This window comes from Mastomys coucha, unplaced genomic scaffold (genome assembly GCF_008632895.1).
Source record: "Mastomys coucha isolate ucsf_1 unplaced genomic scaffold, UCSF_Mcou_1 pScaffold15, whole genome shotgun sequence".
Lineage (NCBI taxonomy): Eukaryota > Metazoa > Chordata > Mammalia > Rodentia > Muridae > Mastomys > Mastomys coucha.
The window spans coordinates 103193174-103208403 of record NW_022196897.1 but is presented as its reverse complement, the minus strand read 5'-3'; the positions used below and the strand labels follow the sequence as shown (position 1 = coordinate 103208403).

Genomic DNA, 15230 nt, shown 5'->3' with positions numbered 1-15230 from the left:
GTCATTTTTATTTTGTTTGTCATGTGGCAGACTTATGTTTTTTTGATTTCAAAAATGTAGTGTAAGCCTCCTGCTTGGCCCTGCCTGCCTCTTATAACCACACCTCTCTGCCCACCTCCTGCTATTTGTCACGCCTCGTTCCTGGTTCCAGTTACATCGGAAGTCCCACCTCCACAGAGACAAAAAGAAGTCGCTGATTGGGCTGGCATGCTGACGAACCTGTGGGAGGGGTTTACCTCACCTTTTCTATCTGTTGGCTTGTTACAAAGAGGGCATTAAAATGGAAGATGACTGGGTGATCACAGCTCCCGTTGTCTAATTTTTGAGATCCTCCCACGTGGGGAAGATTAATCATGGCTAGCCTAACTTTTCCTGACTCCATATTCCAGAATAACCCTTCCCTAACGTTGCTGCTGGACGGCAACAATGTAGTAAATATATTACCTGAGTCTAGTGCCTGTATGATATATAGGAATCGTGGGTGCTAGTTTCTGTCCTGCTGTATATGTGCTATTGGCTAGAAATGGCTTTTGCCCAGACCCCATGATAGCCAGCCAGTAAAGAACAAAACAAACACAGACACGGTAAGTATAAATATAAACTCCCATATGATTTATTGTTCCTTGTACATAAGAAACAGTAATATACAAGTTACACTGCTTTAGAATGTAAAATGGATAAAGATGTGTACAAAAAAAGCACATTCCTAGGAAAAAGGGTATTGGCAAATAGTCAAAACTGGGAAGTAAAAAGCAAAAACAAAAACAAAACCCAAGAAACAAACTAAAACAAAACAAGAAAAACCAACATTTCTTCAATTCAGTGTGCAACATATAAAAAAACAGAAATACTAACTCTACAGGCAGTATTTCCTGATAAATTATTTAAATAGCATATCTACATAGTCTGAGATCTCTATTCCAATGGCAATGAGAAAATAATTTATAAAAATAAAAGCAATGGTGTACAAGATGATAGAACAAAACCAGAACCTTGAGAAGTTGTACTTAACACTTCAAAGCTCGTTCTTTACTGGGATCATCCTTGGCAAAGGATTTTTATGCTATGTACAACACCGACTTTTTAGACACAACAGTAGTTTTAAGTTTATTGACACTTAAACTCTTTCTTCTTGATCCAAAATTCCTTACTCAGTCACACAACAAATGAGGTAATATTTGTATATAAGTTCCACCTTTGTCTCTTTTGGGAAAATGAAAAAAAAAAGGTGTTTTCTTCTGCCTGGAAATAGGCACAAGGGATGGCGTGGCCTTGACTTAGAGTGCTCATGCCTCCTTTACAAGGAGAAGGGAATGCAAATGGGCAGCCACCTAACTCCACTTGAAAGGACAGAGAAAACAAAGGGGAAAAGCCAAAGGAGTCCAAATCATTCACTCTAAGCCAAAATGAAAAGCAGCAGCTGCTGCTGGCTTCCCACACACTGGTTTTGGAGAGATTTGCTGATCCGCCTCAGCTACCTGCTTGCAAACATTTGCTATATGCAGTCTAATTCCAGGTAGAACAGGGTTAATAAATAATCTGTATTTACAATCTTACAGTCATAAAGACTCACTACAAAGATGATTCAGATAGTCCCACGCTTCCTTGTTTCAGTAACAATCCTTCAGACGAATCCTCCAGAATAGGGGAAAAAAATAAATATATTACATTGTTAAAGCACTTGTTAAACAAAAACCAAAAGAGAATTGGAAAAATCCATGGTAATTGAGGGAAAGGAAAGAAGAAAGAAAAGGAATGTTTTAGTTAGGCTGATAAAAATGTTGTGCCTTTCTAACCATAAAGTCAAGGCGCACAGCCCCTCCTTGCGGAGACAGCTAGAGCTCACTGAGATGGCAGGGTCTCTGCTCTCCTTACACATAAGCATGTTGTACATGCAAGATTAGCCAACAGTTTCAGCATGACCAGCTAAGGGCAGCCAGCATGGCCCACACTTCTTCTGACCCCTACTCTGGCCACTGCAGGTGAAACGCACCCAAAGGGAGGAAGTCCAGAAGCCAGGATTTCCCTCCCTTCCCTGCTCACTCAAGTGCCTGTGGAAGATTGGGTCAATCAGCTCTCACGGGCAGCGGGAGGAAATGCAGCAAGTCTTTCTGTCCCCTGAAAATGATTTAGTACCGAACGAGTAACAGCTCCTCCATGGCTTCTTCCTACAATCATCTCTTGGGTACGTGCCCTCCCTAGTGCTTTGGCTCCTGCCTCCCCACACCTGAGGACCTATGTCAGAGGTGGTTTGGTGGTGAGTTCTAGTGAGTCTTTTTTTTTTTCTTTGACATGCCTGAAGATGCTTCTGTGCTGCTCAGAGATGGCCTCGCAGAAGTTCTGGCTCTGTGAGTAAAGGCAGAGTGGAGTGAACACCTTCCCAGTGGGAAGTAAATAGTCGCTTTTGCTTTCCCAAAAGCAAACTGAAGTCATTCTTCATGTTCTTGGAAGATGCATTCTCATTCGTCAAAGGCCGAGTGCTGAGTCTGGGTTTGAAAACTGCATTTTCTTGAGGCAGGTCACAGGCTCTAGAAGTCCACACTATGCAAGAAGAGAGGCAAGGAAGGCAAGGAGAAGCGATCCTGGTAGGGGTTTTCTCTAGCCCTTGGTTTCAGAAGGTGCATTGCCAGCGCTGGTTATGATTGGCAGCTGATGATTAGGAATCTGTTAAATAGACAAAGAGGCATGTAAATAAAAAGGAATCAGCAAGCACGCGATCATCCTCATAGCAACTCAGGGCTTACTTTGAGTTACTTTGACAGGGACAAAGCATGAGTCCTCTTCATCTCCCCTCCCCCCATCCACATTAGCTAGTCTTACTAATGTCATCCTTGTTCAGGTCATGTTTAGGCAACCATGTTGGTGAGACTTTATTCTTGATGTCTCTGATCTAAATATCCAATGCCTCTGAGCTTGCAGACATCTGACTCGGTAAATAGGTACTAAGCACTTATTCTGCGGTAGGTCTGATCTCGGAGTTTAAGTCATCTTGTGAAGAAAATGGAGCCAAGAAAGCTAAGGCTATTAGCGAATATGAGTACTCCTGTTGCTTTTGGTCTTGAGGAGGACAGCTGGTGTGGTGATGGTATGAATAAAACCACAGGCCAAGTGTGAGGGAGATAGACACGTAGAGCTTTAAGGCATTACCAGTGAGGGCTAGTGTTTATAGTTACTCGCTTACTGTCTGCCTCTGACCCAGGTAAGGAGAGTTCAGAGACTGCTGGGCAAGCTAACCGTCCTGACACGGATTCAGGGTTGCATAGGCATTATTTCTTGGTTTAGCATTGTATCCTCAAAGGAAAAAAAACCAAAAAACCAAAACTAGAACCCTCTCCCCAACAGTCTTTAAATCAGACCGTCCCGTCATTGTCAATCTTATAAATCTGTAGACACATTAACTGTACACCACAGTGTCTCTCCTACCTCGACACTCGTATTTCATGTCCGAGAAGAACACCATTTCTTGAGAGAAGACGAACAGGCCTAGTCTACCGCCGGCGTAGGTTTTGTCATAGATGGGTCCAGAGTCAGCCATGATTTTCTTTCCTTCATACATCACCACTCTGCCCAGAAAAAAAAAGAAAAAAAAAATCTCACTCATGAGACTGCCACTTCATGGTCTTATCCTTTGAGCCTATTCGGTGTGCCTTCAGTGAAATGTAATTCCTGCAGTCTTACCTGATAAAGCCGGTCTTTGGCCTGTGGCTGAGACGCCATCTGTATGCGGTGAAATCCTTCCAGCCTATGTGGCGAGGGTCATGCCACAGGGTGCGCACCTGAAGGAAAAGAAGCAGAAAAGGTTGAAACACAGCCCCCCTCTGAAGAGTCGTATTTCATTCCATGAGAAACTGCTGAAAAGGCTCCGAGTTGAGCTGGATTTGCAGAGGGCCAGTGTGGACTTTCCCCCAAGGCATCTCTCACTTACCGTGTATAAAGCAGAGAGGGAAAGGAAAGGAGGGTTTTTTTTGAAGTGGCTGAAGCTGCCTGAGTTCTTAAAGGGGCAGCCCTTGGTCTCCGCCCACTCCCCTCTAGCATACCATTATGGTTTTGTACCGTGGTTAGTGATGCTGAGAACTTGTCAGCGAAGATTCCCTAGTGGAAACTTAGCCAAAGCACTGTCTCCTGTGCTCCCCAAGGGCCCGTCAACTCTTCCCTTCTAGATGATGACGCTTCTTACCTGGCCAGGAGTGTTTCCTGTGTGCCACAGCGCATTCCGCAGGTGCTCGCCAGGGCCAGTGGTGGAGTTCACAACCTTTACAGACAGGCCTGAGTATCCCTGAGCCCTTGTGGGGTTGGTGTCCCAGTAAGACTGGGTGACTTGTTTCCACATCACAACATAGAAGCGGCTGCTGGATTGGTAGCCAAAAACAAAGCCAGCGTAGTCGTCATCCCTCTCAGTGTTGATGAAGAAGGTACCGCTGAAGTCCACGGCATTAAACTCATCATAACCTGGAAGACAAGACCAGGGTCAGATTAAAGACTGTCGCTTTTACAGCATTCTCTACAATGTCCCTAGATGTCCGGAGTGGCCAAAGGCCACAGGGCCAATGGTCAGATTTTTATATTTGTTCCCTTTCAGTGTGTCCCCACCTGGATCTAAGGAGCTCACTACTCACCTACAGCGAGCCCAGGGTCACAGTTTACAGTCTGGACAAGTTCTTTGCCCTGGTGGCGGACAACCCAGTTAGGGTCATTTTGGGAGGTTCCTTTGGGATCTAGAGGAATCATCTGGAATCGTCGGAAATCGGTTTCACTGATGTCAACATTCTCAGGACAGATGTCATCAATGTCTGGCACATTGTCATGGTCAAAGTCGTCTTTGCAGGCATCACCTCTGCCATCACCTGAGGTTAAAGAAGGCAAGCGTTCAGTGAAATTCTGAACTGCTACTATGAGGGGTCACTAATCCACCATCTTGTCAAAAATTGGTGTTTTGCTACTCCATCCTCTCGGATGCTCTGTTTTTATTCCTTGCATCTAGACAGCCAAGGTGCCAGTTATGCCAGCTAGCAGTGGCCACAGTGACTCACCATCAGAGTCCTTCTGATCAGGATTAGGCACCAGCCTGCAGTTGTCTCTGTCATCAGGGACGCCATCATTGTCATCGTCATGGTCACAGGCATCTCCTTTGCCATCTTTATCATGGTCAGCCTGATTGGCATTAGGCACATAGGGACAGTTGTCCAGATTGTTCTGATGACCATCCTCATCGATGTCCTGATTGTTGTCACAGGTGTCCCCTATGCGGTCTGAATCAGAGTCCAGCTGAAAGAGAGACATCAACGGTGGGTGAATCAAATACAGGAAAACTTCTGGTCCAGGCCCTGAATCATGGCAGTGGTCTGTGCAGACTGTCTGCACTATGTGTATGAGACATTGATGACTGTTTTTTCTTATTTTAAAAGCATTTGGCTTTCTACATTTATCCCATAAAGATTTTTATCTTTTGGCTCAGATAAAGTCAAACTTTAGAATTTTTTCACAGTAGACTTTTCCCAGAGGACTTAGCATTCAATATGCATGAGGTGCTTTGGGATGGTTTATATAAAAATTGGATATTTTCTTTCCAGGGTTTATGCTCTTTGAGATTTTGTATGCTATTTAAATTTTCTTATAAAAATTATTCTGATCTGAGGAACCCAAGCTTATTCTGTGAGGTTAAATGCTATTGAAGATATCTAATGTCTGGTAGACCCAAACCCAAAGCAGAAGCTCTCAGTACTGTGTGACCTGCAGCTAATGTAGGCCACTCATGGTTTTCTGTGACAGCGGCTTAAAGTCATCTTGCTTTTAGCATGACATGACTTCATAAGGGTATTAGGAGTAACTTGAACTCTCATTTATCAAATCCTTAGAAAAACAATATATTCAAATTTCTGAACGCTAAACCTTTTAGAATCATCATTTTAGGAAAAAGAAATATCGATTTACTTTATTTCTAGAAAACCTTGATGCACAATGGCACAGAGGGAAGCCTTCTGGTCCCAGAAGCCTGTTATTAATAGCTGTTTGCAGCTCAGGCCAGGAGGAGAATGAAGCTGGGTCCATTGGGGGGAGTGGGAGAAACCAGACTCCTCTCCAGCTCCAGGAAGTATTTTGGCTTCCTAATGGTTTACTAGACTCTGCTCCTAGCCATCACACAGGTGTTTGTTTTGCTTCTGCATACTGCTGTCCTCTCAATTTTACATACATTGACATAACTATAGAATTATCAGCCTCAGCTCTCTGTTTTATGTAATTTGTCTTAATGGTGGTTGCAATCAAGATGAAGGTTCCAAGATTTCAACAATAATCTGAGTGTTTGCCAGAGGGTTTTATCAGGCAGACTCTGTACAGACACACTGCAAATGGCTCTGGGGAACCCCGTTATGGGAGGGTTTGGAGTCTATCGAATCCACTATTTTAAAGGCTTAGGAAGGGAGACATACTACCTCACCAAGAGATTCAGAAAGGAGTTCACCTACCTGGTCTGGATTGTGTTCCAGGGGGCAGTTGTCACACTGATCTCCAACCCCATCCATGTCCGTGTCCCTCTGATCCACATTGTAAACGTACTGGCAATTGTCTCGTTCATTGAGGATTCCTATGGGAGAGGTGTACATGAGTCCTGCTGCCCCCTATATTTTAACTAAGTCACACATTAACAGCCACTCAGTAAGCTGTGCATGTCTCTGTGCCTTTAGGCTGCCAGGCCAGGGGCCTTACCATCTCCATCGATGTCCACAGCACAGGCATCTCCTTCCCCATTATTGTCTGTGTCTGCTTGGTCAGGGTTATGGTTGTAGGGGCAATTGTCACAGCGGTCTCCCACGTCATCTCTGTCATAGTCATACTGGGCTGGGTTGTAATGGAATGGACAGTTGTCCTGCAAAGAGGAAAAATGGACGCTCTATGGTGCTGTCTAGGAAATAAGCTAATGCCTTCAACCCCATACACAGTATTAAAAACCCTCGAAGATCTACCACAGTTATCTAGCACTTGGTCCCTGAGGATTCAGCGTAAGTGAAATTCTCACATAGGAAGACACTATGGATGAAGACTGGTTTCTTTTTGGTTACAATTAAGAGAGATACAGTATATAATCACGTCATCTCCCCTTCCATCATAGAAATATACTCATTTAGACATATCTGAATTGAATGTGGGGAACAGAGTACCATGTGTTCGAACTGGGGTAGTCTGTGATGAAAAAATGAAACCCACTTTAATAATTCTAGCAATATCTGTGTCCTCAAATCACCGAGGCATAGTGACAAGTTTCTAATTATCCTCTATATGAGTTTGGTCTATATTTTTGCTATCACTCTGTGATCCCTTGAATCCTAGTGTTTCACGTTGTCACCACACCACGAGGATGAAAGAGGAATGGAGAGCGCTTTATCCTTACCCTGTCATCGGGGATCTTGTCATTGTCATCGTCGTCATCACAGGCATCGCCAATTCCATCCTTGTCATAATCTTCCTGCCCTGAATTGGGAAGGTTGGGGCAGTTGTCCTAAGAAGAAAGAGACACATGATGGTCACAGTTAGCATTCGCTTGTTTGGCACACACTGGGACAGCTTACTAGGATGCTCAGGTGCAGCCATGTTTTTAATGGGAAGGTGAAGCCACAGAAGGTATTTTGGGAGGTTACTTATGTGCAGTTTGTACAAATGCTCTAGGCTTCATATATGCCATGAACACACACAAATCATGCTCTGCAATGTACATCTTTCTGGGATACAAACGCCCAAAGAGCCTGATCTCGGCATGCAATGACTCCATGTTTATCAGAGTCAATGCCCTTCTGCCTTTGGGAGGCTCAACCCTTGTTTCATTTTCGGTTTTCCAACATTCAGAATTCCTTGGTCCACGAGGGAAGCTGGTTGTACCTTTTTGCAGTGGTAGGTTGCGTTGGCCACACACACCAAGTTTTCATTAGGCCAGCCATCCAGGTCTGTGTCCTCTCCGCAGATGATGCCATTGCCTGCGTAGCCGGGCTTGCACTCACAGCGGTACATGGGGTCGCTGTAGTGACCCAGGTAGTTGCACTTGGCGTTCTTGTTGCAGTCATGTGTCCCATCAGTGCAGGGGTTTCGAGGTTTGCACACCTGAAGGTACAGCAGCCCAATGCTATCACAGGATGTCTAAAAGTCCCAAGCCACCCAAGAGTCCAGATTCCCTCCCATCCTGAAACAGATAGCAGGCCCATTTGGGAGAAAGATGGGATTCTTCTGCCCCTCTCCATTCTCTTTGATGATATCCAGGCTATTGACAAATGCTGATTTACACTAGATTTTCTTGGAGCTGCTCATTATGTTCAAGCCTATCTAATCACAGCTTCTTTTAGCACAGAATACTCATACATCTGAGACTGTGCATCCAGTGCCCTCTCTGTTCATTGTTTGACCAAAGACAGCTGTCTTCTATTCTGGCCTACTTGTCTGCTATACCTGTTTGTTGGCCATGGCATGTTCGACGCCTCGGCCGAAGGGCTGTGAGCCGGTGAACCGTGGTGGGCAGGGCAGGCAGTTGTAGCCAGGATCTGTGTTCTTGCACCGATGTTCTCCATTGTGATTGAAGCAAGCATCAGGTACTTCTTTGCACTATGGAGGAAGTGAGAATTTGCTTAACACTTGGCAAATGCTGTTTTAAGGAAGGGCCATGGGCCAGGTTGCCTTTTCTTCCTCCTGATAACTTAGAGCCATTGGCTGCTTACCTCATCGACGTCTTTGCACTGGATGCCATTTCCACTGTAGCCAGGAGGACACGCACCACATTTCCAGCTACCATCAGGATAGCTAGTACACTTGGCACCAGCAAAGCAGGGATTGGACAGGCATCCATCTGAGGTGAGGCAAGAGACAGGTGCGTAAGTGCTCAGGTCTAAGTTGCTGTGACTGCCATGTACCACTTAGAACAGAATAAGACACTGCAGGGTCTCTGTTACTGGGAATGGCTGCCTTGCATCTTACAGTAAATCAGGCCACCAGGACCAATCAAATATGGCACCCTCCCCTTCCCCACACCCAGTAAATATTGACATTCATAAAAGAGAAAGCTCCCAGGGTCGGGGTGTCCCTGGCTTCGCAGCTTACCAATCGGACAGTCCTGCTTGTTGCAAACTTGGTTTTCTGTCACATCACCAACACAGTCTTTGCCTCCAAACTGGGGTGTGGGGTTGTTACAGAGTCGACTTCGTCTCTGCACTCCTCCTCCACAGGTGACAGAGCAGATGTCCCATGGTGACCAAGGACCCCAGCCTCCATTGACTGTAATGAAATGAGTCACATGTAAAAATTCAGTTTTCAGGTGCCTCATCTGTCCCAGAAACCTATCCTCAGCCTTTATAAATGCCTTCTAACCTGGCCTGTGAGAAGAGTCTTTGGGAATTAGGAAGGATGAAATGGCTTGCTTTCTGTTTTTCATTAAAAGAAGCTGCTGAGCACGCAGGACTTGGTTTCTGTTTGTTTCTTTAGTGAGTGAGCCCGCACGCCCCATGGTCTACTGAACCGCAGATAGCAGGCGACCAGCTGGGTAGAGCTGCCTCCTGTGTATTCCCGGGTCAGGCCCACACTTACTTGGGCAGGCATCTTTCTTGCAGGCTTTGGTCTCCCGTGCTTCACCTTCACAGGGCTTCCCGTTCATCTGGGGGCTGGGGGAGTTGCAGAGCCGGATCCTTGTGATCACACCGTCACCACAGGTCACAGAACAGGACGACCACGGGGACCAGTGACTCCAGCCACCATCCTGTTTAACTGAAGGGCAAAGCTGATGGTCACAAATGGTGCTGCCTTGGAGGGGGCTGCAGAGCAAGTCTCAACACGCAATCATTCCAGCAGCCGACCAACAGCAACTTAAACCAGGGCACTGCAGAAACTGGCTACTGCCACATGTCAGTGGAGAAACTGTCATAGGAAAGATGGTACTTGTCTGTGTGTGTGTGTGTTGCTGTCAACAACCTAATATTTATAGGTGGCTGCTCAGGAGCTCAGCTCTATTTTAATTGTCCCATGTGATTTATCTAGAGAAAAATGCCTAAAATAACTTTATCAAGAATGGCTATTATTCTCATGTTACAGATGAGGAGGCGCCTCAGGGAAGGAAGGCCATGCTCTAGAGTGCAGAAGTTAGAGGTGTGATTGAGACTGAGAGCCCCAAGCTCAGAACCTGTGTCTTCAGGCTCCCTGCTACAGAGCTGCTCTTGGTGAGGAAAGTATTAGGGTGAGATTGCCACCCCTTGGTGGCCATGATGCTTACATCTTTTGTCGCACTCCTGAATGTGGCAGGTCCTCGTCTGTACCGAAGAGCCCTCACATCTGTTGTTGAGGCTGTCACAGGAGCGGCCACGTTGCTGAATTCCATTGCCACATGTGGCAGAGCAGGAAGTCCACTCAGACCATGGAGACCAGCCGTCGTCAGCAGAGTCGCTGGCTGTGGGGAGAAACAAGGCCATTTAGCACCTCACGTCTAAGATAAACTGTTCTTTAGAGGCCCCTGTTTAGGGTTCTTTATTGCTAGAGGTTGCAAAGCAATACGATGCTTTTTAATATCCCCCTTGCTATACTCCTAGCTTGGTGGAAGCATGATTAACAAATAGAGATTGTGTTCATTTATGTACACACCAGATGCTTGGCTACACATGTGTGTTGGGAAGTGATAATCATAGTGGAGCCAACTCACATGTTCCTCATTTCACAGGCACAAGCAAATCATAAGCATGCAGTCAAATATTAACTCCAGACATTCCAATGTGACCTGCATGAGATATCCATGGCCTAAGTAGCACGAGTATTGGGCCAGTGGTCCAGGAGGTCATCCCAGATCATTATGTGCAAAGGTCTAGGGTGATGGCACGCTCTGCCTGGTCCTTACAGCCGAGCCTACTCTCAGAATGCACTCTCCTGTTCACCTATCGTGGATTCTCCTATGTGCGTCTCAGGCAAGTTTCCCTTTACTGACTTAGGATGTCTTAGATGTTTCCAGGCTGGTGTCCAAGAATGCTAGTATGTTAGGCAGCTGCTCTGCATCATTTCTGACTATCAGTGAAGCCCTGTCCATGTTGGGAGGCAGTTTTCCTGGGGCTCTGCCTCTGTCTCAGCCGTGAGTTGGATCAGTTTGTTTTCCTAATGCTGGCCTCTGGTGTTTTTGTACACACTTCTCAAGAGGAGAGGGTGTTTGTTTGGTATCTGCTCAGACACCACGAGGACAATCACTCCTGTCTTATCAGAGAACAGAGAACTTGTTTTTGCCATGGCCATCAGTGAACATCTTCCTAATACCCCCTAGCTCAAGCTCAGAGCTCTGCTAGCTCTCAGCGGGCTTTGTTCCCTGACAGGTACCCTCAGATAGAGGTTGGACAGAAATGGATACACAGGAAAACATTATTGTGCCAAAATTGCTACCATGGGATTGATTTTTCTGAGCCGTGGCTCATGTGTACAACTCTGTGTGTGAGTGAAGGGCAATTCAACATCCCTGATTTCTTTGTGAGGCATGATGAGTCACTTTTATGACTTGTGTCTTCTGCATTAAAATATCTCCTTAGCAAAGTGATTATGCTGACATTAAGCCCTGGAGGCTCACACAGCAGGAGAGCGTTACACAGCAGTTTAGTGGTTGATTTCTTTTTACCATCCTGGAAATTCAACAGATGCTAAGCTCTTAGGCCTCCTATCACTGCAGATAAAACAGGAGGCTTTTCAAGCCTCAGCCCAATGCTTATACCAGTTTCTGTCCATTCTCCAGTAGATCATTTTTTCTCTAACAAGAAGATCAATTTCTAAAAGTAGCCGGCTTAAGTCTACTGCTGTATTCATCTCCTCTCCTCATAGCATAAAACCAGAATCCATAAACTGCCAAGATCATCCATTGCCTATGTCATAATTCATATGGGTGTTAAGCTTTAGTTCCTATGGAGGTTTAGGCACTGTACAGTAGACTAGCTGAGAGTTACTGCAATCTGTGTGCAAGGATCTGACAGGAATGTCTGATGGAGCTGTGAGGGGCCGGGCTCTGGCCTTGTTCCCAGCTGCCATGATGCCCCCAAAACTGAGCTAGCCACTGAGGGATGGCTACGCCATTTTAGGGACTTACGCCAGCACCGTGGGCAGCATTCACCATCAGGAACCGTGGCATTGGAGCAGGGCATGATGGGACAGGACACCTTTTTGCAGATGGTAACTGAGTTCTGCAAGGCAAGAGAAGGAGAGGAAAAGATGTTACCAGGCTTATTGCAGAGAGGAGCTTTCTGTGACATTTCCATTATAAGCCAGGACACAGGCCGGGTGGTTTTTATGGGAGGGATGTCTCTGCTGGATCTGTAGTCCCCAGAGTCATAGTTCCAGGGCTAATTCTCACTCCATTCTTTGGGAAAGGTCTTTGTAACTGCTACTCTGTCAGGGGTGGAAGTTACAGAACACCATGTTTGTATAAGGGAAAGTAACAGACTTTGCAGGGCTATCGGCATCTCAAATGTCGATAAAGCTTTATTGGAGGAAAATGGGAACTTAGTTGAAGTTTTGTCTCAAATTCAGTAATCAGTGATTGCATTTAAACTTTTCCTGGTGAGCTAGAGATCCGAACAGTGTTAGAAGAATCTGCCTGCCAGAGCTGAATACAAATCAGGGCTGGCCAAAAAACCCGAATGCTCTAAGCAGGTTTTATGTATCTGACATTCAATACTTGGTCTTTGAACTAAAGCAGGCAGGTTATTCCAATGTTTAGATAGATTTGTTCTCTTAGGTGCTTAGCCTGGGGTATTAGTTAAGAGGTTGATAAACCTTCTGAGATTTAAAGAGGAATCTGTAGATGTCATTACATATTAAAGAAAAAAAAATCACTTTTGGTAGCAGGCCAGAGCACATTTTAAAACACGTGTAGTCATTTAAGTATCTCCTGAGACATATGTCGCCAAGTCTGTGAGTGTCCCTTACCTGGCAGTGACACTCTGTACAACTATCTACAGTCCACTCCTCGTTGTTCCTGTACTGGACTCCATTGTGAAAGCAGAGGGGAGGCCGCCTCAGCTCACTGACCAGCTCTCTGTTCTCTTCCGTCTGAAAGGGGAGAAGGCTCATGAGCATCCAGACTCCCGTGGGACCACCTGCAGTGATCTCCAAGAGCTGGCAAATGGAAGGAGAGGCCACTGACCACTTTGCGGATGCTGTCTTGTAGCGTGGTCACGATGGTGCGCAGGCCCCTCAGTTCCAGGACCATGCTAGACAGCTCGTCACAGGAGAGGCCACAGATGGCTTGGAGGTCCTTTGTTTTGTGACCGATGTAGTTGGTGCGGATAGCAGGGCTAGAACCGTTCACCACGTTGTTGTCAAGGGTGAGAAGGACGTTGGTAGCTGCTAAGAAATAAGATGAAACATATTCGATATTCAAGGCTTCAACAGCTGATCTCACCAGCCCACCCTTCAGGTTCTTGGTTGTAAAAGACATTTCTTTTGGAATGACAGAGTGGGTGCAAGTCAACTCTGTTCTCTGAGTAGGTGTTTATACCCTACTGCTTACATTTCTCAGGGCGCTTTTGATGGAATTCCCCAGAATTCTCCAAATCTTAAAAACACAGGGGTACTCACAGCTGGAGCAGCCTTTGTTCCTGAGAATGTCTTCAGGGGTGGTTCCAAAGACGAACCTCACATTCTGCAGGACCCCCTGAGGGCAGAAGACAGACATTATTGAAGGCTGGGAGTGGGGGGGTGGGGCAGCCTGTGTTGGGTTTGCTTGTGGTGAATGCTTAGGAAGTTTAAAAGAACTTAAGATCATCCCGCCAAACTATCACAACATAGACATAAACTGCCAAACAACTTCAAAATCTTAATTGTGTATTCTGCCAACTGGAGCATTTTACAAAGAATCCAGTTTTCAGGCTGCTTGGGGTACACAGGAAATGGAATCTGATCCCAAGTCTGGAGGACAGGGTACTCTCCAGTGACAAAGAGTTAATGTGGGCGTTCAAAGCCACGCTTGTAAGAAAAAACAAAATCTGAAAGTTAAGGCAAGGAAGAAGTCCTGGAGGCACATGACCAAACTGTTATTCATGCCTTGCCTTGGATCCATACTGAAAGCCTCCAGAACACCCTTACCCAGGGACTCAAATACTGACAAAGTATCCTTTTCATGCAGTATTAAACTTGGTAGGTGCATTTGATACAAGTTACTTTCCTAAGGGCACCAGGGAGTGCCCCATACTGAAACAGGCTGAGTGTAATAGGAAAACCATTTCTTATCTCTCCTGGTAGCTTTGAAAGCCCGGTTCCCAGGTCCTGGCGCCATTACAACTAATTTCTTATTAGAAACAAAATTTCTCAGGTCCCTCTTCCGACCTACCAAATCTGAAACCCTGGAGTTTGGAGGCATCCGTAATATGATTTAACCAACCTTCTGGGGAGTCTGCTCCTCTCTACATTTGAGAATCCTTTTTAGTCTACAGATATGAACTGCACCTAGCCCTTGTGACAGGTAAGAAGATTTACCTGAAAGTTGTCATTGACGTCTCCCTTTGCAACCCGGAGCCTGGCCACACTGGCCAGATCCCTGGTGAAGATGCTCTGGATGGGAACATCCAGCTCCGCGCTCTCCATCTTATCACAGTCAATGTAGAGTTGGGCCCGGTCCTCTTGAACAAACAGTGTGATGCTCTTCCACTGGCCGGTGGCCAGGAGAGCTTCCTCCACTGACACCACTTGTTGCTTCCCAGGCAGGCTCAGACTCAAGTCCAGGGTGCCTGCTTTGCCGTTGGAGACCACACTGAAGATCTGGCCAGTATTGTCTTTCCGTTCCACGGCCAGGAGTGTGCCCCGAGTCTTCTTCATCTGCCTCAAGGAAGCCAGGAAGATGAAGCCTTTGTCGGCCCACACAGCGTCCAGGAGGTCTTGGAACTTGTCATCCGGCACAGCAGGGATCAGGTTGGCATTCTCAATCCGAAAGGCCGGGCTGGATAGATCTTGACCCTTCACCAGTCGCCGACCGGGGCCCTTGCGGGCACCTCCGATGAGTTCAAAGATGTCAAATACACCGTTGTCTCCCCCAGACTCTGTGAGGTGAGAGAAGACAATCGGCTTTCTAGGCTAGGTGTTAGGGAGTCAAGTCCTGGCTTCGAGGGGCCAAGGTGAGAACTCTTGGCAACTATGGAAAGCTGAATGAACACCAAGGGGGGAAGCTGCATTCCGGCGCTGAGGTCTCCCAGGAAACAGCTTAGGGAGAGCACAAGAGGGCTATACCTGAGCTATCTAGAAAGAGA

At 46.2% G+C, this 15230-nt stretch overlaps 1 protein-coding gene across 2 annotated transcripts in view; it reads right to left on the bottom strand.

The window, feature by feature from the left end:
• Positions 1–588: 588 nt before the first annotated feature.
• Positions 589–15230, bottom strand: part of Thbs1 (thrombospondin 1) — a 15511-nt gene continuing 869 nt past the window's right edge. The window contains exons 3-22 of one of the 2 annotated variants that reach the window (XM_031371434.1): positions 14464–15023; positions 13567–13642; positions 13133–13335; positions 12916–13038; positions 12077–12170; positions 10241–10414; positions 9562–9738; positions 9079–9252; positions 8700–8827; positions 8434–8586; positions 7873–8091; positions 7388–7495; positions 6706–6865; positions 6465–6583; positions 5031–5265; positions 4617–4844; positions 4178–4449; positions 3679–3776; positions 3424–3563; positions 589–2664 (exon numbers count right to left, since the gene is read on the bottom strand). In XM_031371434.1, coding sequence (XP_031227294.1) covers positions 2657–2664; positions 3424–3563; positions 3679–3776; positions 4178–4449; positions 4617–4844; positions 5031–5265; positions 6465–6583; positions 6706–6865; positions 7388–7495; positions 7873–8091; positions 8434–8586; positions 8700–8827; positions 9079–9252; positions 9562–9738; positions 10241–10414; positions 12077–12170; positions 12916–13038; positions 13133–13335; positions 13567–13642; positions 14464–15023 — 3449 coding nt within the window. In that variant the 3' untranslated portion in view covers positions 589–2656. The remainder of the gene's footprint in view (positions 2665–3423; positions 3564–3678; positions 3777–4177; positions 4450–4616; positions 4845–5030; positions 5266–6464; positions 6584–6705; positions 6866–7387; positions 7496–7872; positions 8092–8433; positions 8587–8699; positions 8828–9078; positions 9253–9561; positions 9739–10240; positions 10415–12076; positions 12171–12915; positions 13039–13132; positions 13336–13566; positions 13643–14463; positions 15024–15230) is intronic. The other variant, XM_031371435.1, reaches the window with a different exon arrangement.